A 15791-nucleotide genomic window follows, 5' to 3' on the forward strand; every position below is an offset into this window, starting at 1 on the left:
GAGTTTGATTCTCTTTCTCGACAATTCCTTTGGAGTGGTAATTTGTGTAGTACTAAATGGAGCTTGGTTAATTGGGCAACTGTTTGTAGGCCTAAAAAGGAGGGTGGTCTTGGTCTTCGATCTGCTCTCTTGAGTAGTCAAGCTTTGGCTGCTAAACTTTATTGGCGATGGTGCTCTAGACAACATCAACTTTGGGCTCGTATTATCACTCATAAATATTTTCATGGTGTTGATCCTTGCTCTGTTTCTGCACTTCCTCTTGAAGGTCGTGGCTCAATGGTTTGGCATACTTTGAAGACAGGTGCGATGTTGGTGAAGAGGGGTTTGTTCTGGATATGTAAAGGAGGTTCTCAGGCTTTGTTTTGGTTTGATATGCTTGGGATGGATTCCCTTCCATTTTATCCATATACCCTCATCTTCAGCCTCTTTGTGACTCTTTTCTTGCCGCTGGATGGGATAAAGTGGCTCACTACAAGACTCCTTATCAATTGGGACCTGTTGTTGGTTACAGATGGAAGCATTCTTCTAATTGGCCTCCTGGTGGTACAGACATGGATCGTCAGGAGCTTTCTCAAACTCTGGCCTCTAGAGAGTGTTCTTCTTTGCTTGGTCCAGATGTTTTGGCTTGGGGCGGTACCTTGTCTGGTAAATATCATGTCTCTGCTGGGTATCAGGAGATAACTAGACAATTATTTGGGGATGCTGAGGTCCCTTGGTGGAAGCAAGTTTGGAATAAAGTTTCTTGGTCCAAGTGCAATTTTTTCATGTGGCTAGTGGCTCACAACCGTTGTCTTACTTGGGATAATCTTTGTAAACGCGAATTTCAAGGCCCCTCTTATTGTGTTTTGTGTGGTCATGGAGAGGAGTTTGTCTCCCATCTGTTCTTCCATTGCTCCTATTCTATTAAGATATGACACCTTTGGTGGAGCGCTTGGGGTTGCTCTTGTCAGCATGCTTCCTCTTTGCCTGAGTTCTAGGCCCGCTTGGGTAGTGCTCCCTCCAAGTCTTCTTCTCTCCATGCTGCTTGGATTGTTGGCCCATCTTTCATGCTTTGGCATATTTGGTTGGAGAGGAATCGTCGCATATTCCAAGATGTTCGGCTTGGTGTTTTGCATCTTTGGTGGAAAATATCACATTCTCTTCAGGAAACTATTCTTGTGAAGTGTGAGCTTGATGGGGGTATGGATCCGGTTGATCTTGCTATCTGTAATCGCCTCAATTTTCATCTTTCGGATGGGGCTGCAGCTCATAGGTTTCCTTCTATGTCTAGGCAGCTTCACCATCAAAGGAAGGGTCGGGTTAACCAGGATGGGCATTGGACTCCTCCTCCCTGTGGAGTTTTGAAAATTAACACTGATGGTTCTTCCCGTGGTAATCCTGGCCCTGCTGGTATTGGAGGAGTGACTCGTTCTAGTTCTGGGGATGTTAAATTTTTCTTCTCAGTTCATAAGGGTGATTATACTAACAATCTCATGGAAGCTCAGGCTATTTTATATGTTGTGGAACAGTGTTATTTGCGGGGATGGAATAAGATTATCTGTGAGTCTGATTCCTGGGTGGTGGTGAACATGCTTTCTTCGCAAGAGCTTGAGGATGTTAGTTGGCAGCTGGCCACTGTTGTTAAGCAGATTATTCTCTTCTCTACCTCTTTTCAGTTCATTAGGTTCACGTATATTCCTCATGAATGGAACATAACTGCTGATTGTTTAGCCAAATGGGCTTCTAGTCATGATCCGGGTTGGAATATTAGGGATAGGAGGCAACTATCCTTTGAGATGGTGCAAGAATTTGATGATCTTGTTGCTTAGGATCGAGCTCCTTGTTGAGCTCTCCTTGTTGTATTCCTCTCTGTCTTAATAAATTTTTACCCCTCTTTTTCAGACAATATTGAAATATTTGTCACAAAAGAAATTCAGATAAACAATTCACAGTCATGAAGAAGACAACAATAATAAAGAACACAATTAGCTGGATGAATCAAAAAACAAGAATCTACCTGGTTCTGATGCTAAAATCACAAACACTCAAAAGATTTGTGAGAGAAATTTCTTCTCTCAAAACCTTCTCTCTGAAAATTCCTTCTCCAAAATTCATGGTCCCTCGAAAATGAACCCTCTATTGTTGATAAAGAGTTCTCTCCTAAATTTGGGCCACTAATTGTGCGATCACTCGAGATGACTTCTTGCTTACAACTTTTTAACTCTTTATTATCTTTTTTTAATGTTTTCATGCACGTTTATTGCAATATAAAACATCTTTATTTAAATTCGCTTGACTTCTCTTTTAAATTAATTTATTAAATCTTTAACTCATACATATTTTATGCAATCTTAAACCTCTAAAATAAATTAATATCTTTTCCATTCTTTAATTTATTTTTGAAGCATTAATTGATAAAACATATATTAACTTAAGTAATAATAATATTTAGCATTTATATAAAAATGATCTCCTAAATATATTATTATTAAATTAAATAAATATTATTAAGCTTTAAAATTAGACTTATAAGTTTATCTTTAAATTTAATTCGTTTTATTTAATTAATTTCTCAATTAATTAAATATAGTTAAATATTAAAAATATTATAATAATTTCCATTAATTTAATCTTTTAATTAGACTTAATTAATAGAAAAATCACCAAAGACCTATAGGAAAAAATACGAAATCTCATCATAGAAAAACACATACAAGATCAAAGTAAGGAGTTATAATCATGAATTTACATCATACGACACATTCAGAGGGTAATCAGCTCAAATACTTGTCCTAATTTTCTAGGACAAATTGTAATGCCCCGCCAAGGGATCCAAAAGAATAAACCTAAAGTTTTACTAAGTTTTCCCAACAATTTTTTTTTAATCATGAAAGATAAGCCATTCATATTAAACATGTAGTAGCAAAAGCAATAACATACAATCAACTGTAAGCATACATAACAAGTTACATTCCTTAAGGATCCCAAGACGTTGAGTCACATTTAATCTAATTAATACTAAGTCTAAGAACTACCACATTCATATGAAAGAATAATTAAAAAGTCCAATGTCCATAATATACATTTGTTCTTAATGCCTCTTGGCAATTAAATTCAGAATACTCAATCATCCACTATACATGTCATAAGGTATGAAAAGTTTAAAAGATTAAACATATGTAAAAATAAAGATACATCATCCTCATTGAATCCATGATACAAGTGCAATAAAGTAAATGAAACTAATAACATACATGATACATCCATCCATCAATAAAGATATATCAACCATCACAGAAGATATTCATACATCATAAAACACAACTAATCTAAGTGCACGGTTCCTCCCAATCGTCAATAGAATCATTAGACCATCGTGGGCCCTAGCCATCCCTTTGCGCGTAACATCCCAAGTCACCGAAGAGATCATTGACATTATCATAGTAGGGATGTTACTCCTAAAACATACTACAACATATGCAGAAGGAAATCTAACATGCTACAACATATGCATAAAGAAATCTAACATGCAAGAATAAAGCATAAGATGATCCTACAAAGTAGATAACATCATCTATCACATACTAATCATCAATATAAAGAAACATAGTAGTAAATAACATCCATCATAAGATCCAATAACAGAATGAAGATAAATACCAACCAAGAATGCTCCAGTCACGGTGTCTCAGACGAACCTCAAATGGTAAGAGTGAAAAAGCACTACCACCCGACTGCGTGGAACCTAAATGGCCCACTCCCACCGCGCTGAGGAGATAGTCTCAAGTCCCAAACGAGATATCAAATCACATAACACAAATACTCTCTAAGTTCAGGAATTCTAAAAGTATACTAACTCAAAGGTTCCAACATAAAGGGTCGACACCTATACCTAGAGACACACAAGACACGTAGGAAACCTACTATGTAAGCGAGAAAGTGTCATCGCATGAATCATGCTAGAGTTACCCTGGTAGTCTCTCAATAGACCCCAACCTCATAGTGATCCATATGCAGCCACTAGTATCCTCTCGTACTGACGAGGCATACTACGGAATGCAAGGTCGAAACCAAGTGTTCTCTCTACTCCCATCCTAGTCTGTACTAGCACTCAAGGCATGGGCGAGAACATACAATTATCTTATTAGGTTCATTTTAATCCCCATTTAGTGTAAATGTTTTCACTTATTAAATAACTTACAATGAGTTACCCTAGCAGCCACTTAGGGCCTCGGCCCCCATTGCAAGCCACTTCCCAACACTACAAGTAGATAACCTACCCTAGGCTCAAGAAATCACAAATCACAAAATCACCTCACCCCTATACAAGCAACTGGAAAGCATCATAAAGATAATCAAAATAATCAAATCAGTTCTCCACAGACAACTGAAAAGTATCCAATGATAATCATAATAATCACAATAGCTCTCTATAAGCAACTGATGGCATTAATGATAAATCACAATATCCAACGGTTCTCAACGAGCAACCAAAAAGTATCTCCAAATAATACTGATCGAAGACTCCAAAATGGTCAAGTCAAACAAATCATAGCATGACATCATCAAAATCAAAACAAACACTTCAGTCCCATCAAGGCGATTAGAAAGTAATCCAAGTATAACTGATCGATGACTCAAAAATGGTTAGGTCAAGTATCTCATATACACACACCTCAGCTTCACACAAGAAGACTAGAAAGTAATAACAATCAATAAACCACACACATCATAGAGCATGCCATCGCATTACCATGGTTGGGTTTTTAAAAGATCGAGATCAACATCAGCATGACATTGCAAACACATAACCCCCGAGCCTCTGGTAACAACCTAAGACTAGTTAAAGCTAGGACAAACCCCAGAACTCCAAAACCCATATAGCATAGAGAAACAAGATACAACCACATGTTTTGGTTTGCTTTTGCAATCACATGGTTAAGCCAAATATGAGGTTTCAGATTTTGTTTCAAGTATATTTCAAGAGTATAAGATTCTTCTACAAGTCAACCTGTTTATTTTTTGAATAATGCATAGAATTATTCCTCCATTAATTTAAACAATTTTCTAAAATAATCAGAAGATAATTATTTACTTATTTAAATCATTGAACTAGTTCTCATTGACTTTTAGATAAAATCATTCACATTATTCAAAACATTAGAATAATACTTATCAAATTTCAAATAATACAATTTCCTTTAAACACTTCTACTACAATCATTTATTTAAAATAATACAATTTCCTTTAAACATTAGAATAATACAATTTCCTTTAAACACTTCTACTACAATCATTTATTTAAAATAATCTTCATTCATTTTAAGTAAAATCAATCTCATTAATAATTCAATTATTTAATTCTACTAAACACTTATTAATATCTTTTTTTTTAAAAATTTGCCCTCATTTAAAAATCCATTTACTTAATTATTTACTTATTTAAATCATTGAACTAGTTCTCATTGACTTTTAGATAAAATCATTCACATTATTCAAAACATTAGAATAATACTTATCAAATTTCAAATAATACAATTTCCTTTAAACACTTCTACTACAATCATTTATTTAAAATAATACAATTTCCTTTAAACATTAGAATAATACAATTTCCTTTAAACACTTCTACTACAATCATTTATTTAAAATAATCTTCATTCATTTTAAGTAAAATCAATCTCATTAATAATTCAATTATTTAATTCTACTAAACACTTATTAATATCTTTTTTTAAAAAAATTTGCCCTCATTTAAAAATCCATTTACTTAAATTGACTAATAATTAATTATACTTCTTCTACTATTAACTAATTTTAATTAAATTAAATTAAATTAGATTAGTTAACAAATCATATAAAACTAATGCATAATAAGATTCTACTTTTATTCGAACCCAAACTCAAATCAATTTTCAAATCTTGATTCTACTAAGGGAAGATTGCAATAATATTTTTAATTCCCATAACTAGATGAAACAATATGCATGCCCGAATTACAAAATTGAAGATTCATTCATAGAGAATTATTCAGACACATATAACAGACACGATGAAGACAGGAAGAGAAAGAGCATAATAAAATATGCGAAATAATCATGAGTGCCTACTTGGACACTGATGCTAATTCGCTACACCTCAGAAAATTGTAGAGAAGCTCCTCCTCTTAGAACCTTCTCCTTTCTGAAAATTCCTTCTTTCTCCAACATTTGCAATTCCTCCAAGAACCAAACCCCCCCCAAGTGACTAGGAGTGCTTGTAGAAGCATATGAGGATGTAGAAGCATATGAGGATGGAGAAGCATACTAGGAGAGCCTATATATAAAGGCCTCTAAAATGCATCTAGAATGTGTCTAGAAAGAACTAAGAGATAAGCATGACAACTAAGCACATATCTTCCACGATAAGAAGATAAACATGATGAGGTCTCTAACATGTTGTAGACACCATGTGCTCAAATAATGTGCTAACTCCCAAGTGTAGACAACATGTGCATAATTAGAGTGCAAACACAACTCAAAAGGGTTTGTGGTAATATTTTTCCATTAAATTAAATCATTAATTAATTTTTTTAATTAGACTTAATTAATAGAAAATACGCCAAAGACTCATGAAATAAAATACAAAAACCCATCATAGCAAAACACATACAAAATCAGACTAAAGGTTAATATCATGAATTACGTCATCCAACGCATTCAGAGGGTACTCGACTCTTGATTTTCAATTAGGACAAATAGCTTAAAGGGTTAAGATTTGGACTTGAGAATTTATCTCCCCTCTCTTACCATTGAGATAATGTGATAGGGTACGCTCATCCTGGCAATTCAAGGAAGTCGATACTTGGTACCTGCAACCTGCATAAAATCTACGCATGTACATACATAATATATACTAAGCTAAATAGGCAATGGCAGGAAGTGGTGCATCGTGTAGATCTCGACTAGCAGGTGACTACGACTCCCTTCCTTAACCACATCAGAAATGCCATATAGAAAGAAAACAAACATGCACACCATACACATGCAAGTATGGGGTAAGTATCCATAAGAAAACACATATGATAATAAATCATCTAACTATTCATCATCAATATCTAAAAGCATTGAATAATCATCATGCATACATGAAATATAGAGTAACGAGAAATCTCAAAATAATGTCACTAATAATCATCAACATAAAACTATCCTAAAAGAGTTCGACAATGATAGCAAAATGTAACATAGGGGCAGGCACTACACAAATGGGTTTACAGGTTAGGATTTGGACTTAAGAATTTATCTCCTCTCTCTTTCTATTGAGATAATGCAATAGGGTACGCTCATCTTGGCAATTCAGTGGAGTCGATACCCAGTACCTGCAATTTGCATAAAATGCACACATGTACAAACACATATATACTAAGCTAAATAGGCAATGGCAGGAAGTGGTGCATCATGTAGATCCTGACTAGCAGGTGACTACGACTCCCTTCCTTAACCACATCAGAAATGTCATACATAAAGAAAATATACACGCACACCATACACATGCAATATGGGGTAAGTATCCATAAGAAAACACATATAATAATCCATCTAACTAATCATCATCAATAACTGAAATCACTGTAATAATCATAATGCATACATGAAGTATATAGTATCAAGTAGTCCCATCATAAAATCAACTAAATATGAAACAATAGTTGATAATCTCAAAAACAATGCTACTAATCATCAAGCATAAAAATGGCCTAAAAGAGTTCAACAATGATAACAAAATGTAAACTAAGGGTAGACACTACAGTTAGAGTAATTAGATATTTTTTGATTAACTCTATTCTACTTAAGCTAAACTTTAGGCATCTAATAATTAATTCTTTTATTAATTATTAAAATGTAACCTAGATTTTACCTTTTAGGTTTTCTGATCTCCTTTATAAGGAATGATCTCTTTGTAATAATTCATTCCTTTTTATTAATAGCAATCTCTCTTTTTGTTCACCAAGAATGTCTCCTCTGTGGATCTGGGAATTCCAACCTCCATAGATTTTGTTTCTCTTTTTTAGTGACATGTGTTTGCATGCAAGTGATTCTTAGGATCTGTGGGGTTGATCTTTCATCAACTTCAACACTTTCAAACTCAATGTGACCTTAGCCAAAGTTCTCTCTAAGATAACTAATGGATTTATTGGAATTAACATGCAATGTATAACTCAATATAGTTCCTTAATTATAGATGTAAAAAATCATAAAATTCATGTAATATTGCATAAAACACAAAACTAAATATATAAACATGCATATGAAACCTTTAAAATATTTTTGATTAGTTCTAAATGGATTACGATGAGCCATTATCATTGTATAAATTACTACAATCTAATAGTTTGTATGTTGATAATTTTTTTTTTGCAAGAAAATACATTTGAAACGAGAATAAGATGACCATAATAAACAAAACTTTTGGGTTGATGTAAGATTTCTCCTATTCTTGAGATGACATTTCTTCAACTACAACAACTTGTAATTTTATTACCTCTAGCTAATTTGTTAGTATCTGTGTTTCCTACAAAAAATGCTTACTTAAAAAAAAATAAAAAGGCATTGAATTTACCTTGGAACTGTCTTCATATACTATTTTTATCTAGAATGACAAGAGTTTGAAATGGTCAGATGGTCCTAGAGCATGGACATCATGGGTATAATCATCTTATTTTCCCAATGATGATATACCATTTTGTTATTTTGATTACCACAAATTCTTTATATGTATAAATAGGTCTATGTAAGTTGTAATGTAAGCCTTAGATGAGATGATACTTGTAGACATCTTGAAACTCAATACAATGTAAATGGTTTTGTTTTCATATTATACTTAATAAAAAAAGGTAGAATAGGTACTGAATGAACCTTCTTACATTTTACATCAACAAAAATATAACAATAAACAATGAACATGTTCACATCCAACAAAATTAGGCACCCACATAAAAAAGTAAATATAGGAGCCAAAACACGAGAAAAATAGGGAACAACATAGACCCAACTAGCTTTATTATATTAGCAAATGTTATCTCATATTTTTTGGAAATTATTGTGTAGATTGATAGAGTCTCTCATATCTTTATTTTCCTCATCGAAGGATTTCATTCTATTACTTCTAGTTCTATCACTAGGTCCATCCTTGCTCATCTTATCACGTTACTATTTTTATCACCCAATATAATGGACTTCATGATCTTTAGCTAGAAACTATTTAAAATATTAGTTAAAAAAATAATACCAGGGAAATTACTTTAGATACAACACTCACCAACCTAACTGACATTTTTGAGGCTCTTGTACATACATGTTAACTCCTTTTTAAATTACTCACTCTATTTTTATAACAATTTTTTCTAATTCTTTATAGAAATAAACCTATTGTCACTATTTTTCTTCATCTTTGTCTCCTCAAGTTGAAGTTTCTTCATGTTAGGAATCATTTTTTAATACACCAATACAATTTTATCCTCCTCCTTGGTCAATATTCCTATCAAAGAGACCATCCACAAATTCAACCTATAAATATCTACTTAAAACCACTTTGTTAACATATAACTTTCCAAGACTTCCAAGGCATTCTTAACAATCTTTCAAAGTTTCTCTTTATATGAAAAAATGGAAATAATGAAAAAGATTTGGGTAGGGATATTGGGAGATGAATTTGAGATGCTAAGGAAGAGCATTGTTGCAAAAGACTATATGCCACACTTTGATTTTTATTTCCATCAAGCCCTAAAATCCTCTAGTTAAATATCACCTTTCTCATCTTATATCAAATATTATCTTTAAAGAATCAATAATTCCATATATAACATTGTTTCTTCCTTTCTTTGTTGTATGTTGCCCCTCATAATTTAGGATGTTGATCTTCATGACCCCTCTATTTCTTTTATGCATGTTGAAACTTTTGAAGTCCTCAAATTTCATCTTCCATATAAAGTCCTCAAATTTAATCTTCAATATGAGGATTTGGATTTCTTTCACATGAAAGAGACCCTTTAGAATAGGTATATACATTAAATTATTCCTCTTCACCAAAAATATTTGTAAGAATTGTAAAACATAAAAAAGAGTTGTTAAAATAATTTATCATTCTATTAACATGGACCTCCCTTGTGTTAACACCAATTGTAAGGATTTTGGGTTCAAATGTTGGATTTTCACATAAACTACTAGAAGGAACATAAGCCCTTGATGTAAGGGAGTAGATTTAAGGTCTTGGTTTTAGTTCTTTATTTGGGTCTCTAGGGATGAGTGAAGATAATAGGAAAATGACACCTTCATTTTATGCCTAAATATATTAGGATAAAAAAATGGTAAATTATATATAGATATAAACATTCTCTCTTAGTAACATCTTTTCAAATTGTTACTTAGAATGATGACATCTTTAATGAACTTCACAATAGTCCAAGTAGTATTTTAGGTTCCTTAGAGGTATTTTATAATGTTTAATAAATAATCTTTCATAGTAACTTTTTGACACCAATTTGGAAGGCTTTCCATGTTTTCAAACCTTGAAAGGGATGGAGATATCAAAGTTTGGTTTTCAAGCCTTAAAGATTACTTAATCCATATTTAATAATTTTTAGATTTGTGTCCTTCAAAAACTTATCTTTAGATTTTGTGAAAGAGTATTCCTTATTAACTAAGTTAATCATATCCAAAATCATATTGACATCTTTTTTCTTTTCTTTAAATACTATATTATTTGTTTTCTTTGTGAATTCTCCAAGCAACATGAACATAAAGAGAGGGACCACAATAAAGTAGTGGAAGGATTTAAAAAGGGGAAGCCCTTTACATAAAAATATTGTGAATGGAATCAAGGAAGAACCAATTAACATTGATAAGTGAGAGATTGATCACTGATACCTCTCTATAGAAGTCACACTCAAAAAATGTTAGTAACACTAGCTCCCTCCCTTTCAAAAAGGGTGCTTTTATTTGAAAATATGAAACCTTATTTTCTTGAGATGATCAATTGGGACAATTATATTTTATTCTATAATCGTAAGGAAGATATTAGTTTTAGGAATAAACTATGAAACCTAAAGCTTTATCCTAAAGGGATTAGAATAAATTTGGTTCTCCAAAGACTCAAATATTGAAATCACATAATAGATAACATTTACAGATCTCTTTCACATGAATGCATCCTTTCTAGGAGCTTGAGTAATATGGAAAATGGGCATAAAGATTAAATTTTGACAAGAGAACTCACTAATTCTCTAGGAATCGAAAATTGTTAATAAAGACTTCCAAAATTTGAAACCTTTCATTTCCTTAATACAATGTTTGAATTTCTTACAAGGTTTAATAATAGGTTTAGTGTAGTCACAATCACTTAAAGTTAAGTCCTCCAACCAATATTCCTCTAATAAATTATAATGACCCCATCTCCAAAATTCCATCTTTTCCTTTATTTATAATATATTTGGACATTCTTCTAATTTTTTATATGCAAGATATTTGAGGAGTTACATATTGAGCTTTCCAAAACATTTTTATTTCGGTAGAGATACTTTTATTTTATGATAATACTTCATTCCTTTTACCTTGAAGTCCACATACTTTAAGGATGAAGAGCTAAACATAATTCCCTTATTTTTCTAATCCTTAAGCTTCCTTCTTTAGCCTACAAACATAATAAGTCTTTCATTCTTTTGTCCTGTCCCAATTTTTTTTTATGAATGCAATCAATCATTTTGTCAATCCTTATAGAGATTATCAATGCACTCATACCATAGATATGTAATTATAGAAGGTTTGCAATTAAAAGCTAGAAATTTTCAACTTCGCAAAGAAGATATACCTTCCAATCAAACTTCTCTAAAACCCATCCTCAAGATCATTCCAAAAGGAATCAAGAACCAGACATTGGAAAAAGAGGTAGACCAAGATATTTAGAAGGAATAACATCCACTTGATCCTAAGGCTATAATAAGTTTTTGTTGTCTTGGAACTAGTGTATTTTAGGAAATGATATTACTCTTTGAAATCTAAGTCTTTTCCTATAAGCCCTCTCATCTATATAAAAGAGTTTTTTAAATTTCTAGATTCCTTCATAAAGGTTTCAGTTTTGATGGCACTATAATATCCTCAACCAAAATTTAATGAATAACTTCCAATCTAATAATTATATTTGCAATATATATTGTGATAAAATTCAATATTACCTAAAATTAACAAACCAACCTTCTTCAAAAGGTCATGGATTTTAAATGAAACTCCATAAAATACCATTGAACTAATTTTTTGATGTCAGATAATATATGACTAGGTCTAAATTTTGATTTACAATTGTAACATATGTTATAATTGTGAACTCTCAAATTTAAGCAACACCCACAAAATTATTATAAACCAAACCATTTGATTCTCTCTAAATACCATTAAATATAAATGTTTGATTTCCAAATGGAAATACTAATCTAATTATAATCTCAATAAAAAACTATATTGTTAAAAATCTCATATAAAGTAAAAACTACAAATATTCACACAGGTATGTCAAAAAAACACATTAGAACATACCCAAGAAGAAATGCACATTGATAATGGAAACAAAGCCAAAACATCCAAGTTCCTTCAACGTAAACACAAACTCTGAAATGAGACGTGTTTTAGAAACAAAGGGGTTTCATCCTTTAACCACCAAAATTATCATGGGTTTTCATCCACAAGACTTCTACTCCAATGGAGGATTTTTATTAAATAAGCATTCTACATGAAAGTATGAAAGAATGAGAGACATCAATAAAACTTGAAAAATAATCAAATTCACAATATTTGATCCATCCAACATGCAAAAGTTTGGGTGTTCAAATTCCAATGCTCTCGCTATAATTTCTTGTTATTTTTGGTTATGAAATTTGTCATAAGCTATGTCTCATGGAGTTGTCATGTACTCCTCCATTTTTAACAATTAGATATTTCAAGAATCTTCTTGCTACATAACCATGATTAAAACACAAAACCCAACAACTAATATGAGCTTTAGAAAAGTTTGATTTAATATTTAATTATCCTCATGATATTAAAAATATTTTAACAATAACGATGACTTTTTATTATTATTAAATTAGTTATCGTTCTTATGCTTGCCCAATAAACCCACAAAATTACAAAATAGGTTAACACTTGCAAAAACATAATTATAAACAAATGGGGACATGATAAATCCATCAACCTTATTAAAACATACCAATCTTTCCTTGTAAGCATGCTTAACTAGAAACAAAGACTCATTTCTTGAAAGAAGTGTTAAATTATAGATGTGCGGAAGAGATTCTCCTTGTCATCCTAATAATAAATCATAATCCAATGAAGACGTTGAGAACTACATGGTTCAACAATTGGGAAAACAACGTAGGACCTCAATAGTTTTTCACACTAAACAAATATTTGAGGGTTAAATACCCATTACATGAAAAATAAATAGCATAGACACTCAGACAAATGGCATTGAACCAAATACCGAGGGGATTGATTGGGACCTACCCTGCCACCAAACAAAAATTACGAAAGTATGTCCGATTGGGTGCCGGCGGCCGAATGAAAGTATTGTCAATGCCCCTCGGCACACGATGAGGCAGGCAAGGAATGAGGAGCGCATTCATCCTTCCTTAGTCAACTGCCGTTAATCTACGCATTTATTTCTTCGATGCAACTCCTCGTTTTGAAATCACTTAGGCTTCCTTCTTTACAATCGTGGCCGGATTATCAATGTCTATAATAGGGATAATTGGTTTTCAGATCTTGTTCAAAATTTCATAAAACTGGGGACAAACCCAAGAGTTTTCGCAAGTTTTGAGAATTTGATTAGATTTGGAGCATTGTGAGGGCAAATTGGGGAAAACATGGCAGAGGACGGTAACATATCGCGTTATGTGAAGCTATCGAAGGACCTCGCTGCACCTCTGGAAGAAATACGCCCCGGGGAGCTCAATCAGCCTGTGCACGTTCCGCAGGTTGGTTACATTCTCATTAATTTGATCACAAAACAATTGTTTTCGAAATGTATGGATTCTTCTCTTTGCATCTTGGGTTTGTTCAATTGAGTTTGGCCTAACCCCAGCGGTTCAATTTCCTTAGCCACGATTCAAATTCCTTGGGTATGAACGGTCAGATCTGGATCATTACTATTCTTATATGATTATTAGGTATGCGGAAGCAGTGAATGGCATCGAATTAGGTTTATAGAATTTAGACATCTGCTGTTGTAGTTCCATCGAAATAATGTGGCTGGATAGCATTGTTTGCCGAAATGGGCACTGATGCGAGATGATTAAATGGATTTAATATTATGAAATCTACAGGGGCACCCATTAGCTTTCGGTTAATTGGGTTCCATTGCTTTAATTGTGGGCGATGTGTCATATGTAGCAAACGGAATGTGTTTTAGGATTTTAAGTATAGAGATGTGAATCAGAAGTGCATTGGATCGACACTTATATGTTTGTAAATTTTTGGATTGAGCTGATGAGGTTCAGGTGTTAAACGCTACGCCACGCTTTGTTGGATGCTTGAGTTCAACGTTTGGCAAAGGGTTTATACACAGTTGCTTTTTGCTAGCAATTCTGATATATATTTTTTTAATCCATAAAACACTATCGAGGTTGTGAGAATTTCTTATTAATTATGTAAAATTCACATAGGATTTTACATTAGGTGCTCATCCATAGTTGGTAGGGGCAATATTACATGGAAGGATGCATACACAATTCCAAACAGAAAAGCCAATTAATTTACGAGTGAGCAGACAAGCTTGAGAAAAGAGTAATTCCTGAAAAATTGAAAACAAGAACATGGCCTTGAGACCCATAGTCAAAGCTCGACGAATGAAGCCTCCCCTTTGAGAAATAACCATATGAATAGGAAGGAGCAAAGGAGGCAATAAAAAAGCATAAATATCATCTCATTGAATTATTCCACATTCCATTAAGCTTCATCAGAGTGAACTGCCCATGTGAATTGCTTGAGCCACAGCAGGTTGTCCTCATGGTCTATGCCCACTATTTGGTGGAGGAAATCTCAGCCCAATTTAGCCCATTGACGATGCCAGGCTGGCCCTTGTGCATCCAAGTTCAAAAGGAAGGGTTGTCTATTGACCATCGCTCCAGTCTGGAATAATTTGGAATATCTTGTGGCCATGGAATTTTCATCCCAAGTTCATCGAGAACCACAATGCTTGAAAACCTCATGTAGGAGAAGCAACCTTTGCATCTTTAGATCACTGAAATCTAGGAGGGAGGCCAAAAAATAAAACAGAATGAATGTCTGTATTGTCCCTGTAATTGTTCGGAGTCCAAAATCTCTCAGTCGAGGACCATTTGAATGGCATTCATAGATAGTAAGAATGACTCCTTGTAGACCATCTTCAATCTCTGGTCGGTAATGTAGTGAAGGAATGGCATTTTCCTTTTATCACAAATTAGTCTGATTGGAGTGTCCATTGGGAAATTGGATGAGAAATGCCACTCACACAAGTTATCGGCATGGAGGAAAAGATAATCATTAATGTGGTTGTTTGGTAGGGTATATCTAAGTGCCACATTGCTTGCCCGCTAGAGAGCCAATGCTTGAAAGGATGTCATTCCTTCAAATAGGGCAAAGATCCGCTTCCATCTGCATCGTAATAAATATTGGAAAGCCATCAAAACTCCCCCATATGGACTGTCTTGTCAAAAGCAGAAATTAGGATCCAACTGGGCCTTTGTTGATATGTGATCATTTCTGTCAGCTGTGTCATCTGCTAATCTGTCAGCTCTCCTTTT

General features: G+C 33.3%; 1 protein-coding gene across 1 annotated transcript in view; it reads left to right on the top strand.

Annotated features, from left to right (window-relative positions):
• Window positions 1-13457: 13457 nt before the first annotated feature.
• The window catches only part of LOC149551832 (cell number regulator 6-like), a 40530-nt gene continuing 38196 nt past the window's right edge, over window positions 13458-15791 (top strand). Inside the window, exon 1 of the mRNA XM_089787337.1 lies at window positions 13458-13985. Within this exon, the coding sequence (XP_089643463.1) occupies window positions 13875-13985 (111 nt within the window). The 5' untranslated portion in view covers window positions 13458-13874. The remainder of the gene's footprint in view (window positions 13986-15791) is intronic.

This window comes from Cupressus sempervirens, chromosome 6, assembly GCF_028749045.1.
Source record: "Cupressus sempervirens isolate cs-2001-9-10 chromosome 6, ASM2874904v1, whole genome shotgun sequence".
Lineage (NCBI taxonomy): Eukaryota > Viridiplantae > Streptophyta > Pinopsida > Cupressales > Cupressaceae > Cupressus > Cupressus sempervirens.